The sequence below is a fragment of the Colius striatus genome, chromosome 8 (genome assembly GCF_028858725.1).
Source record: "Colius striatus isolate bColStr4 chromosome 8, bColStr4.1.hap1, whole genome shotgun sequence".
Lineage (NCBI taxonomy): Eukaryota > Metazoa > Chordata > Aves > Coliiformes > Coliidae > Colius > Colius striatus.
In genome coordinates, this window is record NC_084766.1 from 28,799,465 (window position 1) to 28,821,396 (window position 21,932).

At 43.6% G+C, this 21,932-nt stretch overlaps 2 protein-coding genes across 13 annotated transcripts; one reads left to right on the plus strand and one right to left on the minus strand.

The window, feature by feature from the left end:
* The first annotated feature begins 1,482 nt into the window (after positions 1-1,482).
* Positions 1,483-20,720, plus strand: PDCD4 (programmed cell death 4). Of its 12 annotated transcripts, none has more exons than XM_062000765.1 (13): positions 1,575-1,667; positions 5,713-5,865; positions 7,056-7,148; positions 10,381-10,677; positions 11,226-11,320; positions 13,012-13,125; positions 13,400-13,621; positions 13,890-13,987; positions 15,442-15,556; positions 16,343-16,450; positions 17,499-17,609; positions 18,558-18,697; positions 20,011-20,720. In XM_062000765.1, exons 3-13 carry the CDS (start codon positions 7,109-7,111, stop codon positions 20,069-20,071), a joined length of 1,401 nt encoding a protein of 466 aa, XP_061856749.1. In that variant the 5' UTR covers positions 1,575-1,667; positions 5,713-5,865; positions 7,056-7,108; the 3' UTR covers positions 20,072-20,720. The 12 variants fall into 12 exon arrangements, with proteins under 12 accessions (XP_061856752.1, XP_061856749.1, XP_061856750.1 ...); XM_062000761.1 differs by lacking the exon at positions 1,575-1,667 and adding an exon at positions 4,435-4,956; XM_062000763.1 differs by lacking the exon at positions 1,575-1,667 and adding an exon at positions 4,435-4,827.
* BBIP1 (BBSome interacting protein 1) lies at positions 18,819-21,709 on the minus strand. Its single transcript, XM_062000773.1, has 3 exons — positions 21,570-21,709; positions 21,294-21,490; positions 18,819-19,069 (listed from the first exon to the last, which is right to left on the minus strand). The coding sequence occupies exons 1-2, from the start codon at positions 21,613-21,615 to the stop codon at positions 21,336-21,338; spliced, it is 201 nt and encodes a 66-aa protein (XP_061856757.1). The 5' UTR covers positions 21,616-21,709; the 3' UTR covers positions 18,819-19,069; positions 21,294-21,335.
* Positions 21,710-21,932: the final 223 nt, after the last annotated feature.

Genomic DNA, 21,932 nt, shown 5'->3' on the forward strand with positions numbered 1-21,932 from the left:
ACAGAATTTACTAGGGAAGTTTATGAAAAGGATTATACCACACGGTGCCTGTGATAGCTGTCCTGGCAGCACAGGAGTTCCTGCCAGTCCCGTGCACAAAGTCAAACATTCTGTGACCCTCTATCAATATAAATATGGAGCATGTGATTATACACACACAAAAAGCTGGCACGGCATTTATTAATCACGGGACTTCAGCTTGTCAAATAGTAATTACAAGGCAATAACACACCTTGTTTTAATAAATGGCTCACTAAGATTTCTCCCACAGTAAACCAGTGAAAAAGGACAATTATTCAGAGGTAGAGGCGGTATTTCGTGTTTCTGGTTGGTAGCTTTGAAATGAACTCGCTGTCTAGAACTCTTAAATCAAGTACTCCCATTTTTTCTGCACATTTCACAAGTTCGGCCCTTTCCAGTAAAGCGTCTTTTCAGCTGCGTGACTGCCTTTTGTTAAGGCAAGAATGAACAGATGACAACTGCAGCACAGAGAAGACATGCCCGAAACGGTTGTACAAAGCAAACCCAATTCTAAGGCTTCTGCCAGGAGAGAGTACTTAGAAATGTGAAGTGGGAAGGCTTTTTGTGCAACGTGAGGGGCCAGTCCGGGAAAGTCAGGACAGAGTCAGGCAAGCTGTCGTTTGGGAGAGTGTTTATCTAAAGCCATCGCAGAGGGTGACACTTCAGTTTCCACACTCAGGCTGATGCTCCTCCGCCTCCCAAGGGTGCCCAGCCTCGGCAGGCACTGAACATGCAGATCTGCAGGGCAGCCCCGCTCCCAGGAGCTGCAGGAGGAAGTTCAAAGGCAACTCTTAATTACTGAACATTAAGAAAATCGAAGGTGTGTTTTAGTATCCTTTCAACCTGGAGCTGCCACTGCCTGACGAAGAATGGGATTGCTGTGCTTGCAGTTCCTTTTACTAAGGCACCTTTGCAGAAGATGCAAAAATAAAAGTAGGCTGAAGGAAGAGAAAGCAGAAGGCCAAGAGACAGGCAACTGAACAGAGCAGATTGATTTCACAGATACATTTTTGCTGTCTGCATTATGTGTGGAAATGTGTATTTCAAGTGCCGAAGTAACAGACTCGATTGTAATCAAACAGCACTGCTGAGGTGTCAGGAGCACAGATGCTGCCTATCGAAAATATTTAAAACAGAAAGTAAAACTTTGAAAAATGTGCAGTGGGGAGCACTCTGCGATGTTTCTAACCCAACGCAACTTCTCTCTGCTTTTCACTGCTCACTCTGGTGCAGGAGGTTAGGCGAGTCACCCCAGCTACGGCTCAGATAAACCTTGATGAAAAGCAAAGGCCAGCAGCAAACTGGCCGGGGCGGCCCGGAGACACGCGGTGCCTATTGTGCGCTAAGACATGGGCCAGGGGGAAGGGCTGCTCCCCACGTTTTGGGAAACTTCAGCCAATGGATTCCTCCCCTGGGTGTTACGGGAGGGCTTGGCCAGCATGTGAGAAAGGGAGGGGAGAGTTTGAAAACAACCCAGCAGGCTCTAAGGAAGGAAGGCGGCTAGAAAGTGACCCGCTCGCCTCCGCGCAAACATTTTGCTCCAGGTGACCGGCGGCGTTAGGGGTGGAAGCGCGGGAGGGCCCCGGTAGCTGCCGGCGGGTGCCCGCTTGGTGCGGGCGGGTGGCACAGCGGAGCTCCCGGCGCAGGTAACCCCGCGACGCGAGAGCCGGGGACGGGGGGTGAGCCGCGCAGACCCACGGGCTGCCTCCAGCTGCAAACTGGCTGAAACGGTCGAAAGAAGTGTTTGGTTTTGTGGTTTTTAGTGGGTTTTTTTGTTCTGTTTTGTTTTGCTTGGCTTTGTTTTTCTACGGGAAGAGGAATTCTGCTCTTTTGTTTTTTATGGGGATTTTGGTGGTATGTTTGCTATTAATAAGGCTGGGGGAGGGAGGCCGGGAAGGAGCATGCAGGTCTGTACAGCTCCGAGATTAGCATATGATCAGCTGGCTTTTAAACACTGCAGGCGGTTTTGAGGTTAGAAAGGCAAAAAAAAAAAAAAGTGATATGTTTTAGCAGACCAGTTGATACAATGGAAAAATACAAATAATCTTTCATGTGCATCAGCCCTTTTTTCAGGTCACAGTGTTTTAGAAAGCAGTACGTGCAGCCAAACCTAGACGAGATTTTCAGTGATTGATAACTAATGTCTCAGTCAGAAGACAGAAAAAAAACACACCATGTTTTTGTCTGGAGGTGTGCTGGATGGTTCAGAGGTTCTCATCTTACTTTTGATTACTGACCCAGCTTTTGGGCCTCTTGGAAGTGACCCAGCCCTACATTTTATTAGAAAATCCTCTAGCAGTTTTCCACGGTGCTTTAAAATGTGGCACTGGCATGATGTACTGATGTGGTATGCTGGGGCATCTTCTCTTACGCAGGCTCTGGTTACCATTTCGGTTCCTCTGCCACCTCTTTCCTCTTCACTGAAGAATCTCTTTAAAGCCCTGTCTTGCAGGGGAAGCTGACTTCCAGGATTAATGTTAAGAGCTAGAATTTCGTTTCCAGATCTCAGTGATGACACTGTAGTGGTTTGCTTGGTATGTGCCAGTCAGTGGAGGTGCAAAGAGCAAACTAGAAATGAATTTTTGATTGATGGAGAATCAACCTCTTTTGAGGCTGCCTCTAGGTTGCCCTTGAAAAAAGTCTTGTGTGAGTGGGCTGAACTGTCCTGACGTGAAAATATCTGCAACTGGGTGTCTTCATGAACAATATTTTCTTTCTGTCACTACTTTTATCATTAAAAATACAGCAGTTGTGCTGCACATTCTTTTAGCAGATCACTGTTGTTTTAATTCTCAAACCTAGTTTTGGTGATTCATGCAGAGCTGGGCCAGTAACTGAATTCAGAGGCTCTTACACAAGGAAAGTTTGGCTCTTATTTCAGCCAAAAGTACACAGATTTGGAGTAGAATGATACTGGAGAAATATGTAAAAATACATAAAATCAAGTAATGATCTAATAACTGAGGAGGATTCTCTTGCTGGCAGATGAAAAATCCTGTAATGCAAAAGTACTACAGCAGAAGAGATCTTTATTTGCTTCCCTCATAGCACTGGACTGGTATTGCTTGGGCTCTCTGGAGTGACAAAGTACAGAGAGAAAACAAAGGGTTAGCTGGGTTTTTAGGAGGGACTGTGATGTGTAGGGAGGCAAAAGACATAACAACAAGACTGGCATCTCAAGTTAGGTGTCAGGAACAGGATAAATGAACAGGATATGAACAGGATAAATGTAAACTAAGGGAGAAAGTTTGAAAGGTGGATATGCATGGCTTAGCAGTCAGTCCTAAACCTGCACAGTGTTAAGATATTTCAGTAGTGGAGAAAGTGACTGAAGTGCCTTTTACGCATCAGATTGCCTGAACAGTAGGAATCCCGTCTGTCAACTCAGAAGCAGTTGTGATTCCCCAGTTCCCCTGCCTACAGCCCTGTCCTCTAACATCCAATGCTGACGAGATGGTACAGGGGTCTTGTGTAAAGAGAGAGCAAAAGGTCTGAAATCCCTGTTAGCTGAGAGCAACTCAAAGAATGGGTAACCTCATATTGCTTCAGAAAAAAGTGTAGATAATTGGAGGAGAACAGGATGTGGAAGAGGAGCCAGGCAAAGCTGTCAAGGTTCTGAGGGCCAGTGCATGTAGGGCTCTGGTGTCCCTGGGCTGCCTGTGCCGTTGAGGCTGCAAACACTCGTGCATCCCTGCGCGTGGTCTCTGGGTGCAGCCGTGCTGCCACAGCCCCGGGACTGGCGTTTCAGATCTCACCTAAACCCTGTCAAAGGCATCACCCGACACCAATATCTGCCTAAACGTGAGCAAGTCGGGAGATGACACCCTGGTGCACGTTTGCGAGCGGACTGCAGTATGGGAGATGGGAGTTGGTTGGTGTGCCAGAGCCCCGAAGAACGGCTCCTCCTGCACCCACCGACAGCTCCACTGTAACCGCCGGGACACACATCCCAAGGGCCCGGCTCGGGCCTGCAGGACAGGGCCGGAGCAGGAGGCAGCCAAGGCGCTGCCGGGCACGGAGGAGTTTCCCCGACCCCCGCACGCACCGCAGCATTCCCGTGAGAGCGGTGCGGTGTCTGTCCACAGCCTGAGGGCCGCGGGCCGTGAGGGGACGGCGTGGCGCGCGGCGGCTGTGGCACACCAACCGCCCGACCCCTGCCCACCCATCAACCGAATGGCTCCTTCCCGCTTCCCCCCGCCGACGCCCCCACGATGGTTTCGCCCCTCCCCCCCGTGTTCCTGAGGGCCGAGCACCCTCCTGTCCCCGCCCACCGGCACTGCCGCCTGCCGATTGGCTGCGGCGGCGGGCGGGAGCCAGCCAATCCGCGGCGCCGGCAGCGCCCGTGTCGCTGGGGGGAAGAAAACACAACCCAGCGGGCGGGGGCGCGCGCGGCTGGTCACGTGCACGCGCGCCGTCGGTAACGGTCCCGCGGGCGGCGCCGTTCGGTTCGGCCCGACTCGGCTCGGCCTGGCCTGGCCTGGCCTCCTCCCCGCGGGCGCGACGGAGCGCGGAGGGGCGGTTGGCGCCGTGAGGAGCCGCTCCCCTGACTGACCGCCGGCCCGCCCCGCTCGCGCTGCGCTGCCGTGTCCCGCCCCCGCGTCGCCGCCTCCGACGGTGGGAGCGTTGCTGAGGGAACGTTCCGTGAGGTGCGGGTGCTCCTCGGCCGCTGGCAGGCCTGTGCCGCCGTGCGGGCCGGGGGCGGCAGGGCCTCGCGCCGGCCGGGCTCCCGCCGGCTTTCAGCCCTCTGTCACACCTTTTCTTAAGGGCCGGAGTCGTTCCGCCGTTGATTCCTTCCAGCGGTGCGGGGTTCGTAGGGGTAGCTACGTCTTACCTGGATGTTCTTGCGTGTGGCTGCATGACAGCAGCTGGTGTTTGCAGGTCTCCAAAGCCTTTGGTGGTGGGGAGCGTTTGCTCCAAGTTAGGGAGAAAAGTCATGTAAGCTGTGTGTTAATCTCCTCAGGGATGTTTTGCATAGACATAAGGTCTTGATAAGTTTTTGGAAGCTTGCTTCGGTTATGTCTGTTTTTCCTAAACATTAATTTTCTGCTATTTACTTGCTGGGGTAGAATTGCCCATTTAGATAAAGCACATGTAGTGATGGTGAGTCCATAGAGCTATTTTATTGGTGATTTTCAGTGACTTGGGAAATATCCTCATGTGCTAAACTCCTTTAAAAGTGCTATTTGTATGACTAATTATCCCTGAGATCTCTCATAGCATTCTTTTCTTGCAGATGCTTAAATTTACTTTTATTCATTTAGTTATTGTATTAGCTCTTCTGACATTAAATTTTGGAGTTATTCTGATGTTTTTCAATGTAGGTTTTCAAGTTTATTTTTGTAGTTGATCGGTAGTGCTTTGTGGCACAACTCTGCAAAATACTCAGTGATTTATTTTTTGATGCAGTGATAACTACCACCATCCTGAAGCTCCAGTAGACCTATTAACCTGAATTAATGAGAGAGTATGTTTTCTAATCAGTATGACAAGCAGCAAACCAGGATGCTCTGTCTCAAAATGACAGCATACGAAAGTTGTTTTGTTATTTATATGTTGCCACAGGTGGAGAATTTAACCTGTGGTTCTATGTGGAAAATGTTATTTCTCTACTTGAAATTTAGGACTTGGTTATAAATGAAAGTCACGCTTGTTCTTTAATACAGGCTTTGTTGTTTGTCTTCTTTTTCAAAGAGGTGGACAACTAATGGAACATTCTACTAGGAAGAATAAAACTGTTCTTACAAGGTAGTTTGCTCAGAGTAGACTGAGATCCATACAATAAAAAGGTCTCTCAACTAACAGTGACCTCGAATGCTTGACAACTCCTGAATGATTGCTTGAGAGGTAACTGAGGGGGGGAAAAAAAACCCAGTTATCTGAAAAAATGGTGTGGGGCAGGGAGGACTTACTACAGAAAGCTGTTAATTGTTTGGGTCGACATTAGGAAAATGCAAGATCATGACAGCTTGGTACTGTGCCCTAAACCAGAGTTTCTTTATTGTCAACGGTCTTTGATGAATCATTTGCAGTTATTCTGTGGTAGGCATGTGGTTATGAGGGGAAAAGAAGGGAAGAGAAGAAAAGGGGAAGGGAGTGCTGGTGTTGGTGTCACAATCTTGCCACTCAACGGTAAGCTCTCCTCAGGACTGCAAAGGATGGGAAAGGGGGAAAAGAGCCACTGACTTGTTGCAGGGCAGACACAAATACCATTAATATTAACAAGACTAAGGAAGTGATTTGTGAAAATCCTGCAGGTGAAGAAGTGTATGGGAGATTCTGGAGCAGCTTAGGTATTTTTTCATGCACAAAGTAAAGGTTGATGATGGCAGCTCTTTCACAGTGAGGTGAGGTGGTTTGTAGAGTAGCAGCTGCTAGAATGAGGGAGAAAGAGAGTAACAGAAAAAGAGAAGTGTTCAACTTTATCCTCTGTTTTAAAACAGTGGTTGCAAGGAGTGTTTGAAGGGTGCAGATGTGAAAGCTTGGCAGCTGTATGTACATACACAGGAAAACACGCAGACTATGTGCTAGAGGAGAGGAATAAAAAATAGCTTGTCTTCTCAGGACTGTTCTGAGCTCGATAAATTGGTCCCATTTTATCAGTCTGGTTCACCTGAAGAACATGCCTCTTGTGGATGCAATTACAGTATTGATATTGTATACTAATATAGATAACCACTTTGCAGAATAGAACAGCCTAAGTTGGTAGAGGTGTCTTTTATCAGCTAAAAAAAGCTGCATATAAAGTGCTTTTACTCCCTAAAATAACGGCTTTTGTGCTGGTGTGTTCTTTATAAGCAGCACAACTGCCAGCTGATGAGACATCAAGGCTTAGATAGACGTGTTTGAGGGTGGTGCCGTCTCCTGTTACACCATTTACCTTCCCAGGAACTTTCCAGTGGTTACTGATAGTTAATTATAACTTAACACTCCCTATTTTTGCATTGTGTTTTGTGAGTGAAGCTTTTGCAGCTTTTTACTTCTTTAAGATTTGTCCTAGTGCTTTGCATCTTCTAAGCTTCTCTGTTTCTGTTTAGGCCTTGGAGAGAAAACGTTAAGACTTTACATTTCACAGTTCTCTTAAGCAACTATGGAAATAGAAAAGGAGCACATTTATATTATCCCTACAGGTAAGCAATATATTCCCTATTATTTTTTTTGCTGAAAGTTGCTTAGCTGACTTGGAGTGTTCTCTGTAGAAAAAAGAATTGTATCAACTGTTGGTTTTTAACAGCACTGGTTTAAAAAAAATCTCCATTGAAAATTTAGAGACTAGTTCTTTCAGTTATGTATCATTATATGCTTCAAGATTTGTTGAAATTACAGTTAACATCAACTTACACAATAATAGTGACTCTGAACTTCTTACCATCTGCCTTCAAGTAGTGCTGGTGTGAAGAAAAGAATAAGCTCAAAAGTAAAATGTAAATTTGAGAGGTACAAATTCTGCTTTTCTGTAGCTGTTTAGCTTAAAAATAGAGGAAACAAATGATGAAAGGCTTGGCTGCAATTGGGCTGGCATGGGAAAAATTTACTGAATATGTGTTAGAGATTGCCCTAAAATGGACTGTTTGTCCAAATCACAAATGTAGTTTCTGATGCTTAGTCAAGTTAAAACAGTTTCATGCTGTTTTCTGTGTATTCCAAAGGTTGTGATGATCTGCACTGACCTTTTTATACCAAAGAGTTTTTGAAGAGTTTAAATGTTTTTGAAAAAAAATCATGCTGGTATGTGATGTGGCCTCTTATTTTAAACCAGAGGTAGTTGAATGTTCAAGATACGTTGATTCTCAGCATTTTAGACTTCCATTCAGATAATAGGTGGGAAACTGCTAGATACCCAAATTCACCTAATTTGATCAAATGAAACTTGTGTGTAGGTAAGTACTTGTTCAATGCTTTGTTAATTAAGGTAGCACCATAAAAGCAAAGATTTTAAGTGTGCCTGCTAGGCTTAATAGCAGGGTAATAAGATAGATTTGGATAACTTTTTAATACATAGTGAGGTCTTAAGCAATAACAGTGTTCTGTAAACTTTATATATTTATATGTATACGTTATGTAAAAATGAGAAGCTGAAAGGAAGATCTGCATGCTTTGCATGTACATTTTCTAAAATGATATTGTTTTAGGAAAAGGATGAAAACTAGTATATCTCTTTACCTATTTTTTTTCAGCCTAATTGGGTAACTAATAGCGGAGGGGCAGTTGGTAATAGTATTAATGGAGGAAGAGGTTGCAGCTGGAAGTCATAGTGTTACATAAAAAAAAAAGTTCAGTAATGCAGTGAGAAATATTAAGTCTTATGACTTGTCTGTTTCCTGTAGAGGATTTCCTTTAGTCTTGAACCTGAGATCAGGATTGTGTGAGGAGGTTGGGCTGTAGCCTCCCCTTTTATCCTTAGTCGTCAGAGTCAGGACTGAGTTGTCTTAACTTTGGCCATTTTCTTTGGAAACTGAGGAATAAGTAAGTGGTCATTGAAAAGCGTCTTTCCTGGACAGTTAGATTTCAAGTCTGAACTGGAGAAATTTATGGGAGAGTGGACATGAAGAGGAACATAAGTTAATTTGCCTGAGATGAGCTGGTTGTGCTGATGGGGTCTCCCTGGGGAATGAGAGGAAGGAAACCAGTTCTGTTTGGGTTTGCTTCTTTCCCCTTTTGCTAGCTTTATGCAAATCTCTCATTGTTTTATTAAAATGTTAGACAAACTGAGCAATCTTGTTGTGGGGAATCATTTCCTGGACATGATGCATGCTTTTCTTTCTTAGCTTGCTGCAAGCATAAAAGGAATGCTTTTGTGGGAGTAATGAGTGGAAAGATGCAGCTTAGACAGGAATGGCCACATTATGTTTCAGCTGTAGCATTCACATCTGTGAACACCAGTATAGGAATGTTATTTCTTTGATCATGGAGGTAGTTGCATCAGACTCTTAATTTTGTAGTGTAGTATCCTCTTTGATATGGGTAAATACTTTGAGGTTGGAAAGGTTTTAATGTTGCTCTTTTCTTTCAAGACAATTTTTCATGAGCCTGTTTTAAATTGAAAAAATATAGTTCTGAGAACTATTGCTAACTCAGTGTTGCTAATTAGAATGTATTGGAAACAAACACACATTTATATACTGTTGCTATTCTGTGTTTGTGGCAGTGAACTCTTCTACAAAGCAGGCTTGGCACAGCTGGAAAAACACTTTCTTCTGTGTGCCTCATCCTTGCCCTTCTCAGGGCTGGTAGGTTGTACCCTTGAGACTGTACTGCATCCTCAAGATGTGTAACAGAGCTCAGGCTGTTCCCTTTGTGTCTGTGTTTTCCAATTTGCAAGGGCACCTGGGGTACTAAATGGAAAGTAAATAGGTCCCCAGGTGATTTTTGGTTTTTTATCTTGATGGGTTAAGAAGGGGAAGAACTTAGGAAAACTTTTACTGGTAATGCTCTTAGTAAGACCCTACAGGTGGGGGACATCCTAACTTTGTGAAAGAAAAGGCTTTAGATCCAAATTTTAGATGTGCATTATCTACCTGAGAGAGTGAAATTATTACACTTTTCAGTGCTCCAAGGTGTTTACAGATCCTAAAGTTGTGAGTTTTCTTGTTGAGTATGAAGCGAAGCTAGTTGCCTATTATATGGGATTGTGCCAGGTAATAAACTGTGGCCATTTAGAAACAGTCTTGACAGAAGCTACAGTGAGAAGCAATCCATAGAGAAGAGAGTTGACATTGTTTCAAAAGACATTGTTTATTCTGTGAGTCTTTGTTACCAGACTCCACAAGCTTTGTGTTAAATACCACTTTTTTTCACCCCCCATAACTTCAAAAGGTAAAACTAGTGATGTTTTTATATTCTTGCAAGTCTAAATGATTGCTTTTCCAGCTGGTGAGCTGCATTTGAAATTCTTTGAATGAGGGGAATGTTGGTTGATGATTTAGGAAATTAGTGTCACTTTGGTGACGTGTTTGTTAAAATTGGTGAGTTCTTACGGAATGTTCTGTACTGGCAGTTTTGTTTGTCTCTATCAAGAGATGAGTGGGCGGAGTGAGAACTAGGCACTTAGATCTTACATGCTGAGAAGTTCTGATAGTTTTTGTTTAACAAGGGTGGGGTTTTCTGTGGTTTACCTGTTTATAAATGGTATATTCTTTGCTTTCCAGCTCTTGTCATATGCTCTGTTTAGATTGTGGATAGTTTGCAGAGGGGAACAAGGAGCTCCTTATTTACTGTGATGTATAGTCAGATTTTAAAAACATCATTTGCCTTAACGTTGAAGAGTTCTATTTAATGTAATCCTTTGTAAATGTTTTTGTATTCTAACACAAAACTGTTAAAAACCATAACAAATGTTTTTTGCTCTGTCTCTGTTTTAAGAACTTGAGAATCTAAGTGATGCTCCATTTTCTGGTGATGAAGAAAATGGTGGGTCTGACGAAAGAAAGACTGAAATCAATGGAAATTCTATTCCTGCAACCTCAATTACCGAAGCCAAAATAAATGCTAAAGCAAAGAGACGGCTGAGAAAAAATTCTTCTAGAGATTCTGGGAGAGGAGACTCTGTTAGTGACAATGGAGAGATACTGAAGACTGGAGTTGTACCAACGAGCCCAAAGGGGAAACTCCTGGACAGGCGATCCCGGTCTGGGAAGGGAAGAGGTCTACCAAAGAAAGGTTGGTGTAGCTTAATGAGAGTTGCATGATAAAGATCTTGTCCAAAACTTTTTACTTTGTTTTTTGTTGGTTTGTTTTTTTTCCACTGAGAATCATTTTCATAAACCAGACTCCATGCAGGCGTTTGGTTCTTCATGTTAGTAGGTGGCAGTAGGAGCTAACGGTAGGTGGCATTCTTACCAGAAAATGTTACATATAAGTACCTTTTCTCAGCAAATTTTAATACACAAATTGATACAGAACCTTCAAGTGTTGGTGGTTCACAGGACTATTATTAATGCAAACTTAAAGCATGGTTATATTTGAAAGTACAGTTTTGACCTTCAGTAATTCTTATGCAGTTTCGTACTGCTTCTAGTATCTTATTGGAAAGTGGTGAAAAAACTGGTTGCTGAAGTAGGAACTCAGCATACAAACACACCCTTTTCAGCACGTACAGGTGGCTACAGGCAGTGATATGCTGCTCTTAAGTGAAATAATGCTGAGCTGAACTCGGAAGTATTCTGTGTAAACTGATCATCCTTGCTTAATGTCCCATATTTTGCCAGGTGGAGCAGGTGGTAAAGGAGTTTGGGGGACACCAGGTCAAGTATATGATGTGGAAGAAGTAGATATTAAAGATCCTAATTATGATGATGACCAGGTAGGCAAATAACTTTTTTTGCAGTGTTAGTTTTTATTTCCCTTATTGATATCAGTTGCTGTGATGCTTATATTAGTGGAAGTTTGACCTTGTGAGTTATGTGAATGTCAGCCTGGCTATACTGCACGCTCATTTTTATGTTCGAGTTACTGGTTAGGTGAAGACAGCTAGTGTAGAATTGTCACAGTGTAATACTTGGGTCTTACGCCAAAAGCCCTCTCTGTGTGTCTGTCTAGGCAGCACTCTTTTCTCAGGTGTGTTCTTCACTGCTGGTTCCCATGGAGGTGAATGTGACAGTGCTGCTCTACGTTGCAAACAGGCACCACAGTAAAAATGCAACACAGACTTTTCTCAAGGCAGTTTAATAGGGGACAACATCCTTTATGTTTTATCATCTCTGTATTCCCAACCCTCCTGATGTCTTGTATCTGTGTGGTATAAAGACTTCAAACTAGTTCAAAGTTGCTAGCCTGGATATTTTTTTGTTTGTTTGTTTATTTATTTATTTGTAATATGTTGTGGAAGATTGTACCTTACAGCTGTATGGGGGAGAAGTAATGCACCTTGGGCCACGGGTGCTCTATAACACTAAGTCATTGAGGAAACACTGCTTACGAACACAGATTACTGAGTGTCTGGGAACAAAACTATTGTGAGACTGTAAGAAAATTCTGTAGCACGTAAGCAGAGTGATGGTGGTGTCTTTTGAGAGGAGGCTGCTGTAGCCATAGCTGCTGAGAGGATGGTATGTGGGAATATCAAAACCTTTCAGTATCATTTTTTTTTCCCTGCAATTCAACAGTTTACATTAACGGGGATAGCTATTAAAAATGAAGCTAATGAGTGCATAAAAGAAAGCTTAATGAAGAATTAATTTTCTGTATAACTTCTGTATGCTTAGCTTTTCTAAGGTTGTAAATGAAGATTGTAAGTGAGATGGAAGGATAGGCTTTTGGATTTCTGCTGTACTTCTTGATCATGGAAAGAGTTTCCAATAAGCATTAGTTGAAAAACTTACTTGTTCAGGTTTCTGTAGTCTGTAGTATTGCTCTGAATGTTACTTCTGCAGTCTGTGAGGTATAGGGCTAGGTTATACAGGAGGCAGTTGCTGTGTTATTCTTTTTTTCCTGTAAGGGAATGTCTTTACTCACAAATATTCTGAAAATGCCTTTTCTCTGATCTGTACATGTTGTCACTTGTCTGATTGTGCAGTCACTAAAGAGGAGGGGAAAGCAAGCAGGCTTGCTGCCAAGGTCTGGAGCCTGGAGTGCCACTTGCAGGGAAAGGTTTGGAAGCTTAATCTTGTGCTGTGGCACAGCAAGCTGCTGGGCTGGGACAGTGGCTTCTGTCACTCTCCCTTTAGTACAGAGGCAGTTGATCTTGGTTACTTGAGTAGTGTCAGTAGAATCCTAGCAGCAGAGTTGGGAGTGTATTTAACAGTAAATACAGCCTTTTGGTGGAATTCAGCTAACAGTATATTCAAAATAGAAGCACTGTGACATTTAGCCAGCATTGTCCACATTTCAACGGCAGAGACATAATCTGATGTTTTCTGGCAGAATATCGAGTACCAGGACTAAAGCATTAAGGATTTAGAAGATGTATTTCGATGCTGTTAACACTGCGTAAGATGTAAGAAGATACAGTACTGTTCATAAAATGGTATTTGCTTTTGTTGTGTTTTACAATAGGAGAACTGTGTCTACGAAACAGTAGTTTTACCTCTGGATGAAAGAGCATTTGAAAAAACTCTAACACCAATCATACAGGAGTATTTTGAACATGGAGATACTAACGAAGTTTCGGTATGTCACCGTGTCTTTACTACTTCATGAGGCAAGCCTGTAGCATACAAGGGAATCCATCTACTAACCATGAATGAGTGTGTAGAGATGTTGGCAAGAAATGTGCAATAAGAATACTTAAGCAGATATATTCATTACATCAGCAGAAGCCTATATGTAAATATATAAACACAAGCATATAACTGTTTATATATTAGTAATAGATTTATACCATGCAAATGAATATATATATATTTTACAAAATAAGCTGTTTTATATTTCAAATCTTATTTAGGAGATGCTGAAGGGTTTAAACCTTGGTGAAATGAAATACAGTGTGCCAGTGCTGGCAGTTTCCTTGGCGTTGGAGGGAAAGGCTAGTCACAGGGAAATGACATCTAAGCTTATCTCCGACCTTTGCGGGACAGTCGTGAGCAAAACTGACGTGGAGAAGTCCTTTGATAGGCTGCTTAAAGAACTACCTGACTTGGTGTTGGATTCTCCCAGGGCACCACAGGTATATTTTTCAAATCTTATGCTAGTAGTCAAAAGCTTTTTCTCTTAAGTTGTGGCTAAAATTGATCAAGTAAACTGAAATAGATTACTTTGAAACACACCTGTGGGGTTGTCTTGTTTCCTGTGATCCCCTCCCAGTTTCCCAGGCTGTGTTTTACTTTGAGATGGCTCATTTAAATAAAATCTGAAACCCAAGCACATTATAATTGGCTACTTAGAAGTACTTTGAAATTCAGCATTTAATTAAAATTGCTTATGTTTTGTTGCAGTTGGTGGGCCAGTTTATTGCTCGAGCTGTTGGAGATGGGATTCTAAGCAGTACCTACATAGATGGCTACAAAGGCACTGTGGATTGTGTCCAAGCTCGGTAACTTTCTTGTTTTCTCTACATAGCTAAGTTCTCTACTCTAAATGCCAGAGATGATGGTCAGGAATGTAGGACTTGAGGATAAATTGTATGATTCTCTGTAACTTCTTATTTTTTAGTTTAAAATGATGAAACCCACAGAGTCTGCAACAACAAAAATGCAGAATGACACAGAGGAGAAGTGCCTCAAAAAAGTATTAATCCATTGGAGTTTAGTTGTCAGGTTTGTTGTCCAGCTTATGTTTGAGGGTGAAAAATAAAAACAAAACCTGAGCTGAAACAAGAAGTGATTACAGAAGGTTTTGTCTTTAGAAAAAGCTTTAATGTGATTAGTGAGTAAATATAGCATCAGGGCAGATGCTGTAAATATGCTTTGAAATACACAAGGGATTAACTGTTTTGCCTTCTGAAGGTTTGAAGCTTGTGCAGTTCTTTCCCAGACTTTCTCTGTAGTGCTTTATTCATCAAGAAGTAGAATTGTTTTCCCTGGGAGAGTGGGTGAACAGTCTCTGACAAAGAGGGACACTTTAATAACTAGCCATATTTTGTTACTGTTCCTGCCTAAGTGTGTTTCAGGCAGTATGGAGGTGCTGAAGTCTTGAGGCTTCTAAAAGCATTTGTAACCATTCTAGTTGGGTACCCTTTAGAAGGAAGGGAAATGCTTAGCTGCCGAGCTGAGGGTTGTGAAAATTGTCTGTCAGTTATGTAAATGTCTCCTGTGGTTTGAAGGATCGTAGCCTGCATACTGCACGTTTGGGATACTCTACTGCCTTTGCTGTTTCTTGGCCAGCCTCTTCTGCTTGTTATATCCTGGTACAGTTATTGTTACTGGCTAGCCCCTAGCGTGAGGCTTGGGCAAACTGTTGTTTCTTTAGCTGGATAGTGCTTAATTGGATCTGAAGTGTCTTTTTTCATCATATGTCCTTTTTCATTCTTTTCACGGTGAACTGGGAAGCTTTCCTAGGTCATAGCATGTTTTAACTATGTATTTGCCTCCTGAAGTGCTGTTTTGGCTTAAATTCTCGAGGTTTCATGATTCTTTAGACCCAAACAGAAAATAACATTTCAGTAGAAAAGTTGTTCTTCCTTGTGGAAGCAACACAAGCCTGTCATTTGAGACAGACATGCCAAGCTCCATTCTTGGAGGAACCAGAATACAATCAGTCTCTGCATAGAAAATAGTAAAGCTCTCATTAGGATGTTTCAAGTTCTTCTACATTGACAACTTGTGTCTACCACCAGCACAGAAGGGTTACTTGACCTTACCATGGTACAGTCAAAAGAGAATGTTGGGGAGGTCGCTTGTGGGTTTCTTGATCCAGGTGCCCCCATGGAGCTGCTAACCCTGACCTCTTCCTGGGGGTCTGGTCACCTTGTCCAAAGAGGAGTGGCAGTGGAGGAAGTTACACATGACTTGCTGTAATAACTTTTTAAACACCAACTTTGCTTCCTAGAGCTGCACTGGACCGAGCTACTGTGTTGCTGAGTATGACAAAGGGTGGAAAGCGAATAGACAACGTGTGGGGGTCCGGAGGTGGCCAGCAGTCTGTGAAACACCTTGTGAAAGAGGTAACTGACTACTACAAAACTCTTCTCTCTAGAGTTTACTGTTTGTCTAAGCTTATCTTGTTCAGTGTGGAGCAGAGAGATACAGATATCCTGGAGCAAAGTGATGAATTGAGTGTGAAATGGATTTATACAGAGTAGTTTTTAAAAAGCAATGCAGATCACTTTGGTGTTTTTTTAGTATTTGTCACTGGGGGGGACATGCTGGTACATATTCTGTATTGCAAGCATACATTTAGTTTTGCTTTAAGCAAAATTTGGAACACTTAGCTTTTTAAGAGCTTACAGTATTAATTGGTGAAGTAATTAAAAAACCAAGATGAGACTGGCTAAAATTGGTAAATTATTATTTTTTGCTCTGACTGATTAAAAGCACAGTAATAATTCAAATAAAGAGAGGAAGAAAGAGGAACAATTAGAGATCAGGGCTATGAAGTAGGGAGCTTTAAAGGAAAAGGTCATCTTGTGAGTGTAACAGATGTTAGGAGGAGTTCAGGGGAGAAGATAAACTTAATCATACCCACGTTAGCCTTTTACGGTGCTACACATCTTATGAAGCAATGGATTTGGTGCACATGTCCGTGTTAACACTGCAGACAGGTAGTGGGATTACACTGTGTTTCAGGTTGCTGATAATGTCTCAATTTGATTACATGTATAAAAACACCAGCAGCACATTTGAGGAACTAACTTGCTGCTGAGTTGGTGGCAGATTATCAAACAGTTGACAGCTTTTGAATTGTGTATCTAATTAGTGTTGGGCCTTTTGTTTGTTTTAAAATTCAATAGATCGATATGTTGCTGAAGGAGTATTTGCTTTCTGGAGATGTACTGGAAGCTGAACGTTGCCTTCAGGAACTGGAAGTACCCCATTTTCACCATGAACTTGTATATGAAGTAAGGAGAAATCAGAGTCCCCTTAGTTGTGGGTAATACCAATAGGTTGGGTTTGGTTTTGGTGTGGGCATGCATGATACAACTGGAATCTGAAGGTCAGGTTGTGAGTTATGATGTTAGTTGACTAGCTAAGTTGTTTTGGGTAAAGGTAGTGGTTTGTGTACTTGTTTCTGTGCACGTTCTGCAACAGGTAAGGTGCTGCACATTCTGGGATTATCCAGAGTTAATTTTTTGTTTCTTGGGTTGAATTCAGATTATTACAGATTCCTGAAAGAGAAGAGCTTGGTTTGTTTCCTGCTGAGGGATAGCAGCAAACCACTATGCTTTGTTTTGGTGTTTGTTTCCTTTCAGTTTCAGACATCTGGCTATTTTAATGGGTGTTACTTGTTTTAGCTAAGTGTCCTAGAGCTTCCCTTTTAGGGTGGAATTGTTCCATCTAGCACATTTGTGAGAGCTCTGAGATTTTAGAACGAGGCTACATCAGAGAAGGGTTGTCTTTGCTGTATCTGGGACTGTATTTGTATCCTCTTCTCTGCCAAACGGGGAAATGGTTGTTTACCAATAAAGCTGAACACCTACCATCTGCAAAATTATCTTTTCAGTAAATAGGCTCTTGAGAATTCCTTCATGATAGAAAACCAGAATCCTTTTAGTTTATGGAAGTTGTGGACATCTGTGTAATTTAAACTTGAGTTCTTCTAAAATTACAGATATAAAAAAATCATAGATGCAAAATTAATTTCACAAAATTGCCATCTGTACTGCAGCAACCATATGGACATAGCCACATAGTCCTACACACCTGGAATCTGAAACTCAGGTTGTGAGTTCTGATGTTAATAATTAAAGAATAATTTTCCAAGACAGAGAGGCAGTGCTTTTTACTCTGCCTGGTCTTTTCTTTTCATACCTTTTATCTTTAACCTAATAACTTTTCATCAGTTTTTCTTTTCAAATGGTAACAGTATACTGAAACGTTGAGTGCATGTTAGCATGTACCTCATGCTTGTGCAACATGTATTTGAACTACTTGTATGGTTTGTTTTAGGCTATTGTGATGGTTTTGGAGTCAACTGGAGAAAAGACCTTTAAAATGATACTGGATTTGTTGAAATCTCTTTGGAAGTCTTCTGTCATTACTGTGGACCAAATGAAAAGAGTAAGTGTATTTAGAGAATCTGGGGTAAGGTCTTCAAATCTGTGCAGCTTTTAAGTACTATTTATAGTGTATTGCTGACTGCTACTCTTTTTTTCAATTCTCCATGGTGGTTCTGTATCCTATAATCTGTCACTGATGTGTGCACAACACTGGGCACCTACTGGCAGGAGTACAAATGAATGCTGAGCAGTAGCTCTCTGCAGAACTGTGAGGTACAGAGTATTTCAGTCTTCAGCAATTTCCAATTGCTTTTACAAAAATAAGTGATTAAAACAAATAATTTAAAATGGTGCAATACAGCTTCATTGTTCTTGGATTATTTTTTATTCTAGCCAGTAGTTCTTCATAATTGAAGTAGTACCCTAAGAACCTACTTAATTACAAATGTCAGTTAAAACAGTATATATGCTGGAATCATCCATGGCATTGCTTCTAGGTATGAATATAGGACAGCTTTTCTGTCCCAGGGCAAGCTAGGTACCACAGTCAGATTTGTGATAAAAGTTAACCAGCCACATTGCTGGTGGGAAGTGACAAAGTCACCTCTGTCTGCCACCAGTGTTTCCCTTATTGCAAAAACCAGTGCAGTGGAGATTAGTGACCACAGTTTGTTCATTTACATGGAGGAATTCTTGTGCTCCTACCCATGCAATAGCAGCCAACCTGACATGCATTTTCTGTGCTGTCTGGATTTCTGGATTATAAAGAAGCTTAAGAATTCAGCTGGTGTTTTTATGTAGGTAGGTGATTGTGTAATACCATGGTATGGCTGGTATTGTACCTTGGTTCTCTACTAACTACCACCTGCTCTGCTTTGGGTTTGCTGAAACTGTCCCTAGTGTACATGGAGCTACGTGGAAAAATAAATCTGAGTGCAAAAGGGCATTTTAGAAGCTTGTAGTATAATCATAGACTGACCAGATGTTAATTTGGATTCTTACATTGCAGGGCTATGAACGAGTGTACTCTGAAATCCCAGACATTAACCTGGATGTGCCACGTTCCTATTCTGTGCTGGAGCGGTTTGTAGAGGAATGCTTTCAGGCAGGAATCATCTCCAAGCCACTGAGAGATCTCTGCCCTTCAAGGTATTTGCTTTGTTGCAGATAAGAACAGCATCTGTCCCCACTGTAGCTAACAGGACATGGGATCTTATGACCCAAGTATTACAGATTGGAACTGACAGCTATGGAGGATGGAGAAACAGGGTTGGACTGGTAAAAAGTTTATTAAGATGCTGCAGTGATGTCAAACCTGTTCTGGGGAGGCTGAGAGAAATACTTGAGGAGAGTAAAGCCTGCGGTGAGTGGCGGGCAGCACAGCAAGCCTACGTGCTGCCCTGAGGGTGAGACTTGCCTCTGTCTGTCCTGCTGGATTGATGGATGGAGATTGCTGCTGTGCTGAGGGGAGAGTCAGCTGTGTCAGCCACACATGCAGGTCACAGCAGGGAGAAAAGGAACCTGGAAAAAAAATCCTTTAAGAAGGGTCTGAACACACCAAATGCTATGAACAGATAATAAAGATGAGACAACCACTTCTAATGTTTATGTCAGAAGGAGCTGAACACTTATGTGGAATAAGCTCTGCACAGCCAGTCCCTTCATATGTCTTGTGCTTTGTATGGTGCTTTTGGGTTCATTATTTTTTACTGATTCATAGCATAAATAATACCATTGGAACTGTAGCTGATCGCTGTTGTGTTCTCTCCTTACTGGCCACAATGCAATTGATGTGGTTCATTTCCTATGAGGAGTACATGTAAACTTAAAAATAGGATGTTAAAACTATGGTTTGCAATGGTATGCATCAGGAACACTACTTATAGGACAGATCTTTTCCTGTTTGGGTGTTTGGTTAGGCTGCCTAAGCCATCCTGAAAGCTTGTGACAAATTCAGAAATATTAGTGTCTTTATCAAAATCAGTTTTCATTTGTGGACTTCAGACTTAAAATAGTGTGTATCTTGGCATCGGTAGTTTTGCAGGTGTGTGGGGTGTGGGAGGAGTGAAGGTTATCCCTGCAACAAAAGCTTGATTATACTTCAGTTAACACTAGCATGTTGAGAGGCATTTTTGGCTTAAGTACTTCAGCTTTGGGTAGAAAACCACCATTCCTAGGTTTTCAAACTAGGAGTCTTTTGCAAGTGTGAGTGTTAAAATGTGAGCAAAGTAAGGAAGCACATGACAACACATTTTGAAAATCTTCTTTTGAATAAACCTAGCTGTAAGATTCAGAGGGATTTTAAGTGATTTATCATTGATGGTCAGCTAAGCTTGCTGCCCTTACACATCTTCGTGTGACTCCCAAGACTGAGAGAAGATTCTTGGTGACAGATAAGAAAACAAACAAACAAATGGTGCTGCTTTGGTATTACTGAAAAGATACTTTCTACTTTGTTACAGGGGCAGAAAGCGTTTTGTGAGTGAAGGAGATGGAGGCCGTCTTAAACTGGAAAGCTACTGAATGTGAGAACCAGCTCCTGAAGCCTTAAAGTCTAAAGGGAAAAGAGATCTCTCTATATACAGCCACACGTGCTTTTTGGGTGTGTGGATGCATATATGTATACACATATACCAAAATTTTAAAGAGTTGCTTAGCACAGTTCATATTTTTTTAAAAGCACATGTTTTGGGTACAAATTGTTTTGTTTTTTAAAAATAGTTTTATAAGTTTCAGAACGAAAACTTGTTTTGTTGGGCATGTAGTAGAACAACTGGCCACTCTGCTGCAGTGGTGCCTTCAAATAAGCTATCTTTGAGTGCCATGTGTTTGTGACCTAATCATTCCACCTTTGCATCAATGTCTGACTGCTGCTCGCTCTTTCAAGGACAGTGTTGCTGTCACAGTCACTGGTTTATGCAGAGCTTTATAGAAGGGTCAAGTTCAGCTGCTGTGATCCCATTTCCATTGCTGCTGAAGATATACTGTGCTTCGGGAGGAAAAATAGCTCACTTTCTTTTAAAGAGCCCAAGAAAATGGAGTTGGGTCATAAGATTAATCAGTTCCAGGGGAGAACACAGGTTGGTTTTAGTCCCCCCTGTACCAAACTTGTCTTTTTTTCTATGTAACTGGAAAAGTTCTGGTCAAATATATTAAAAATATTTTTTGTGAAGCTCTCTTCTCTTTTGTTTTTTTAAAGAACAACTTAAACTGTGTTCAGTTCAGCTCTACACCTGCTGGGGCTTGTGTATTACAGGCTGCACAAGAGCAGCGACTAAGCTGCTCATAAGTATTTAGCCAAGGTGGTTACGAGAATGATGTGTATGTAGAAGTGCCTGGGCTGCTACAGAGGCTGCTTCGACCCATCCAGGGAAGCCTTTCCCAGTAGCACAGAGGAGCCCTTCCTGCTACCTCCAGTTTTGTGGCTTGTTTCAAGATTTGAGGTGTTGAGAGGCTGGGTCTAGCCGTGACGGGAGCCCGCTCTGTGTGTCTCCACCCCCAGCGCCCCGGCAGCCGGCCGGGCTGGGTCACCCGGCCCTCCTCAGCCCCAGCGCAGCGCCTAGGGGGCTGCTGCCTGTCGGGACCTTGCACGCCTGAAGCCGCATTCAGAACGTCGCCCCAAAGCGACAAGTGGAACTTGCACAGAACAAGGCCGGGAACGCAGCCTCCCGCCTCCCCGCTCCAGCGGCCCCTCCCGCGCTCGCGGCCAGCCTTTAAGGCGCGGGCCCCGTCCCACAGCGGGTACCTGTGGTCGCGGGTGCGGCCGCCGCAAGGGCCGGGGCCGGCATTAGGGCCGGGACGGCGGTGCCCCCTCGGGCGGCCGCGCCGCCTCCAGCGCCGCCCGCTGCAGCTTTTCCAGCTTCTCCAGAGACACGGACTTGAGCGGCAGGATCTTGGGCTTGCACAGCACCATAGTGGGAGCGTCTTCCACCGCTAGTTGCCCTGCCAAGGGAGAGAAGCGCCGTGCGTGAGCGCCGGAGCCGGGCCGCACGGGCGGCCGGGCCGCTCCCGCCGCCGGTACCTTGTTTGGGCAGCACCTCCCGGAGCGCGGCCTTCCCCTCCGGCATGGCGGCTCCGCGCTGAAGGGAAAACTACAGCTCCCAGGCTGCACACGCAGCGCTCGGGCTGGCTCCGGCGCCCCGGGGCCCGCCGGGAACAGTAGGCCTGGGGGCGGAGACCGGCCTCGGCGACTGCCGCGGCGCCTGCTGGGAACGGCAGCCGGCGGGGCGCACCGGGAACTGTAGTCACCGCGCGCCCGGGGCGGGAGCGGCTGCCCCGGAGCCGGGATGGGCTCCCCGCCGGCCGCCGCGCCCTGGCTCGCACCGGGGGTTGTTCCCGGCTGCTCCCTGCATCGCGCTGCGGCTCCTCGGCGGGGCGGCGCCGC

Coding starts and splice junctions, on each gene's coding strand:
- PDCD4 (XM_062000768.1), top strand. CDS start 7,109: ATGGAAATAGAAAAGGAGCACATTTATATTATCCCTACAG. Junction 11,321..13,011: donor CTAATTATGATGATGACCAG/GTAGGCAAATAA, acceptor GTTTTACAATAG/GAGAACTGTGTCTACGAAAC. Junction 13,126..13,399: donor GAGATACTAACGAAGTTTCG/GTATGTCACCGT, acceptor AATCTTATTTAG/GAGATGCTGAAGGGTTTAAA.
- BBIP1 (XM_062000773.1), bottom strand. CDS start 21,615: ATGCCGGAGGGGAAGGCCGCGCTCCGGGAGGTGCTGCCCAAACAAG. Junction 21,491..21,569: donor GGAGGTGCTGCCCAAACAAG/GTACCGGCGGCG, acceptor CTCCCTTGGCAG/GGCAACTAGCGGTGGAAGAC.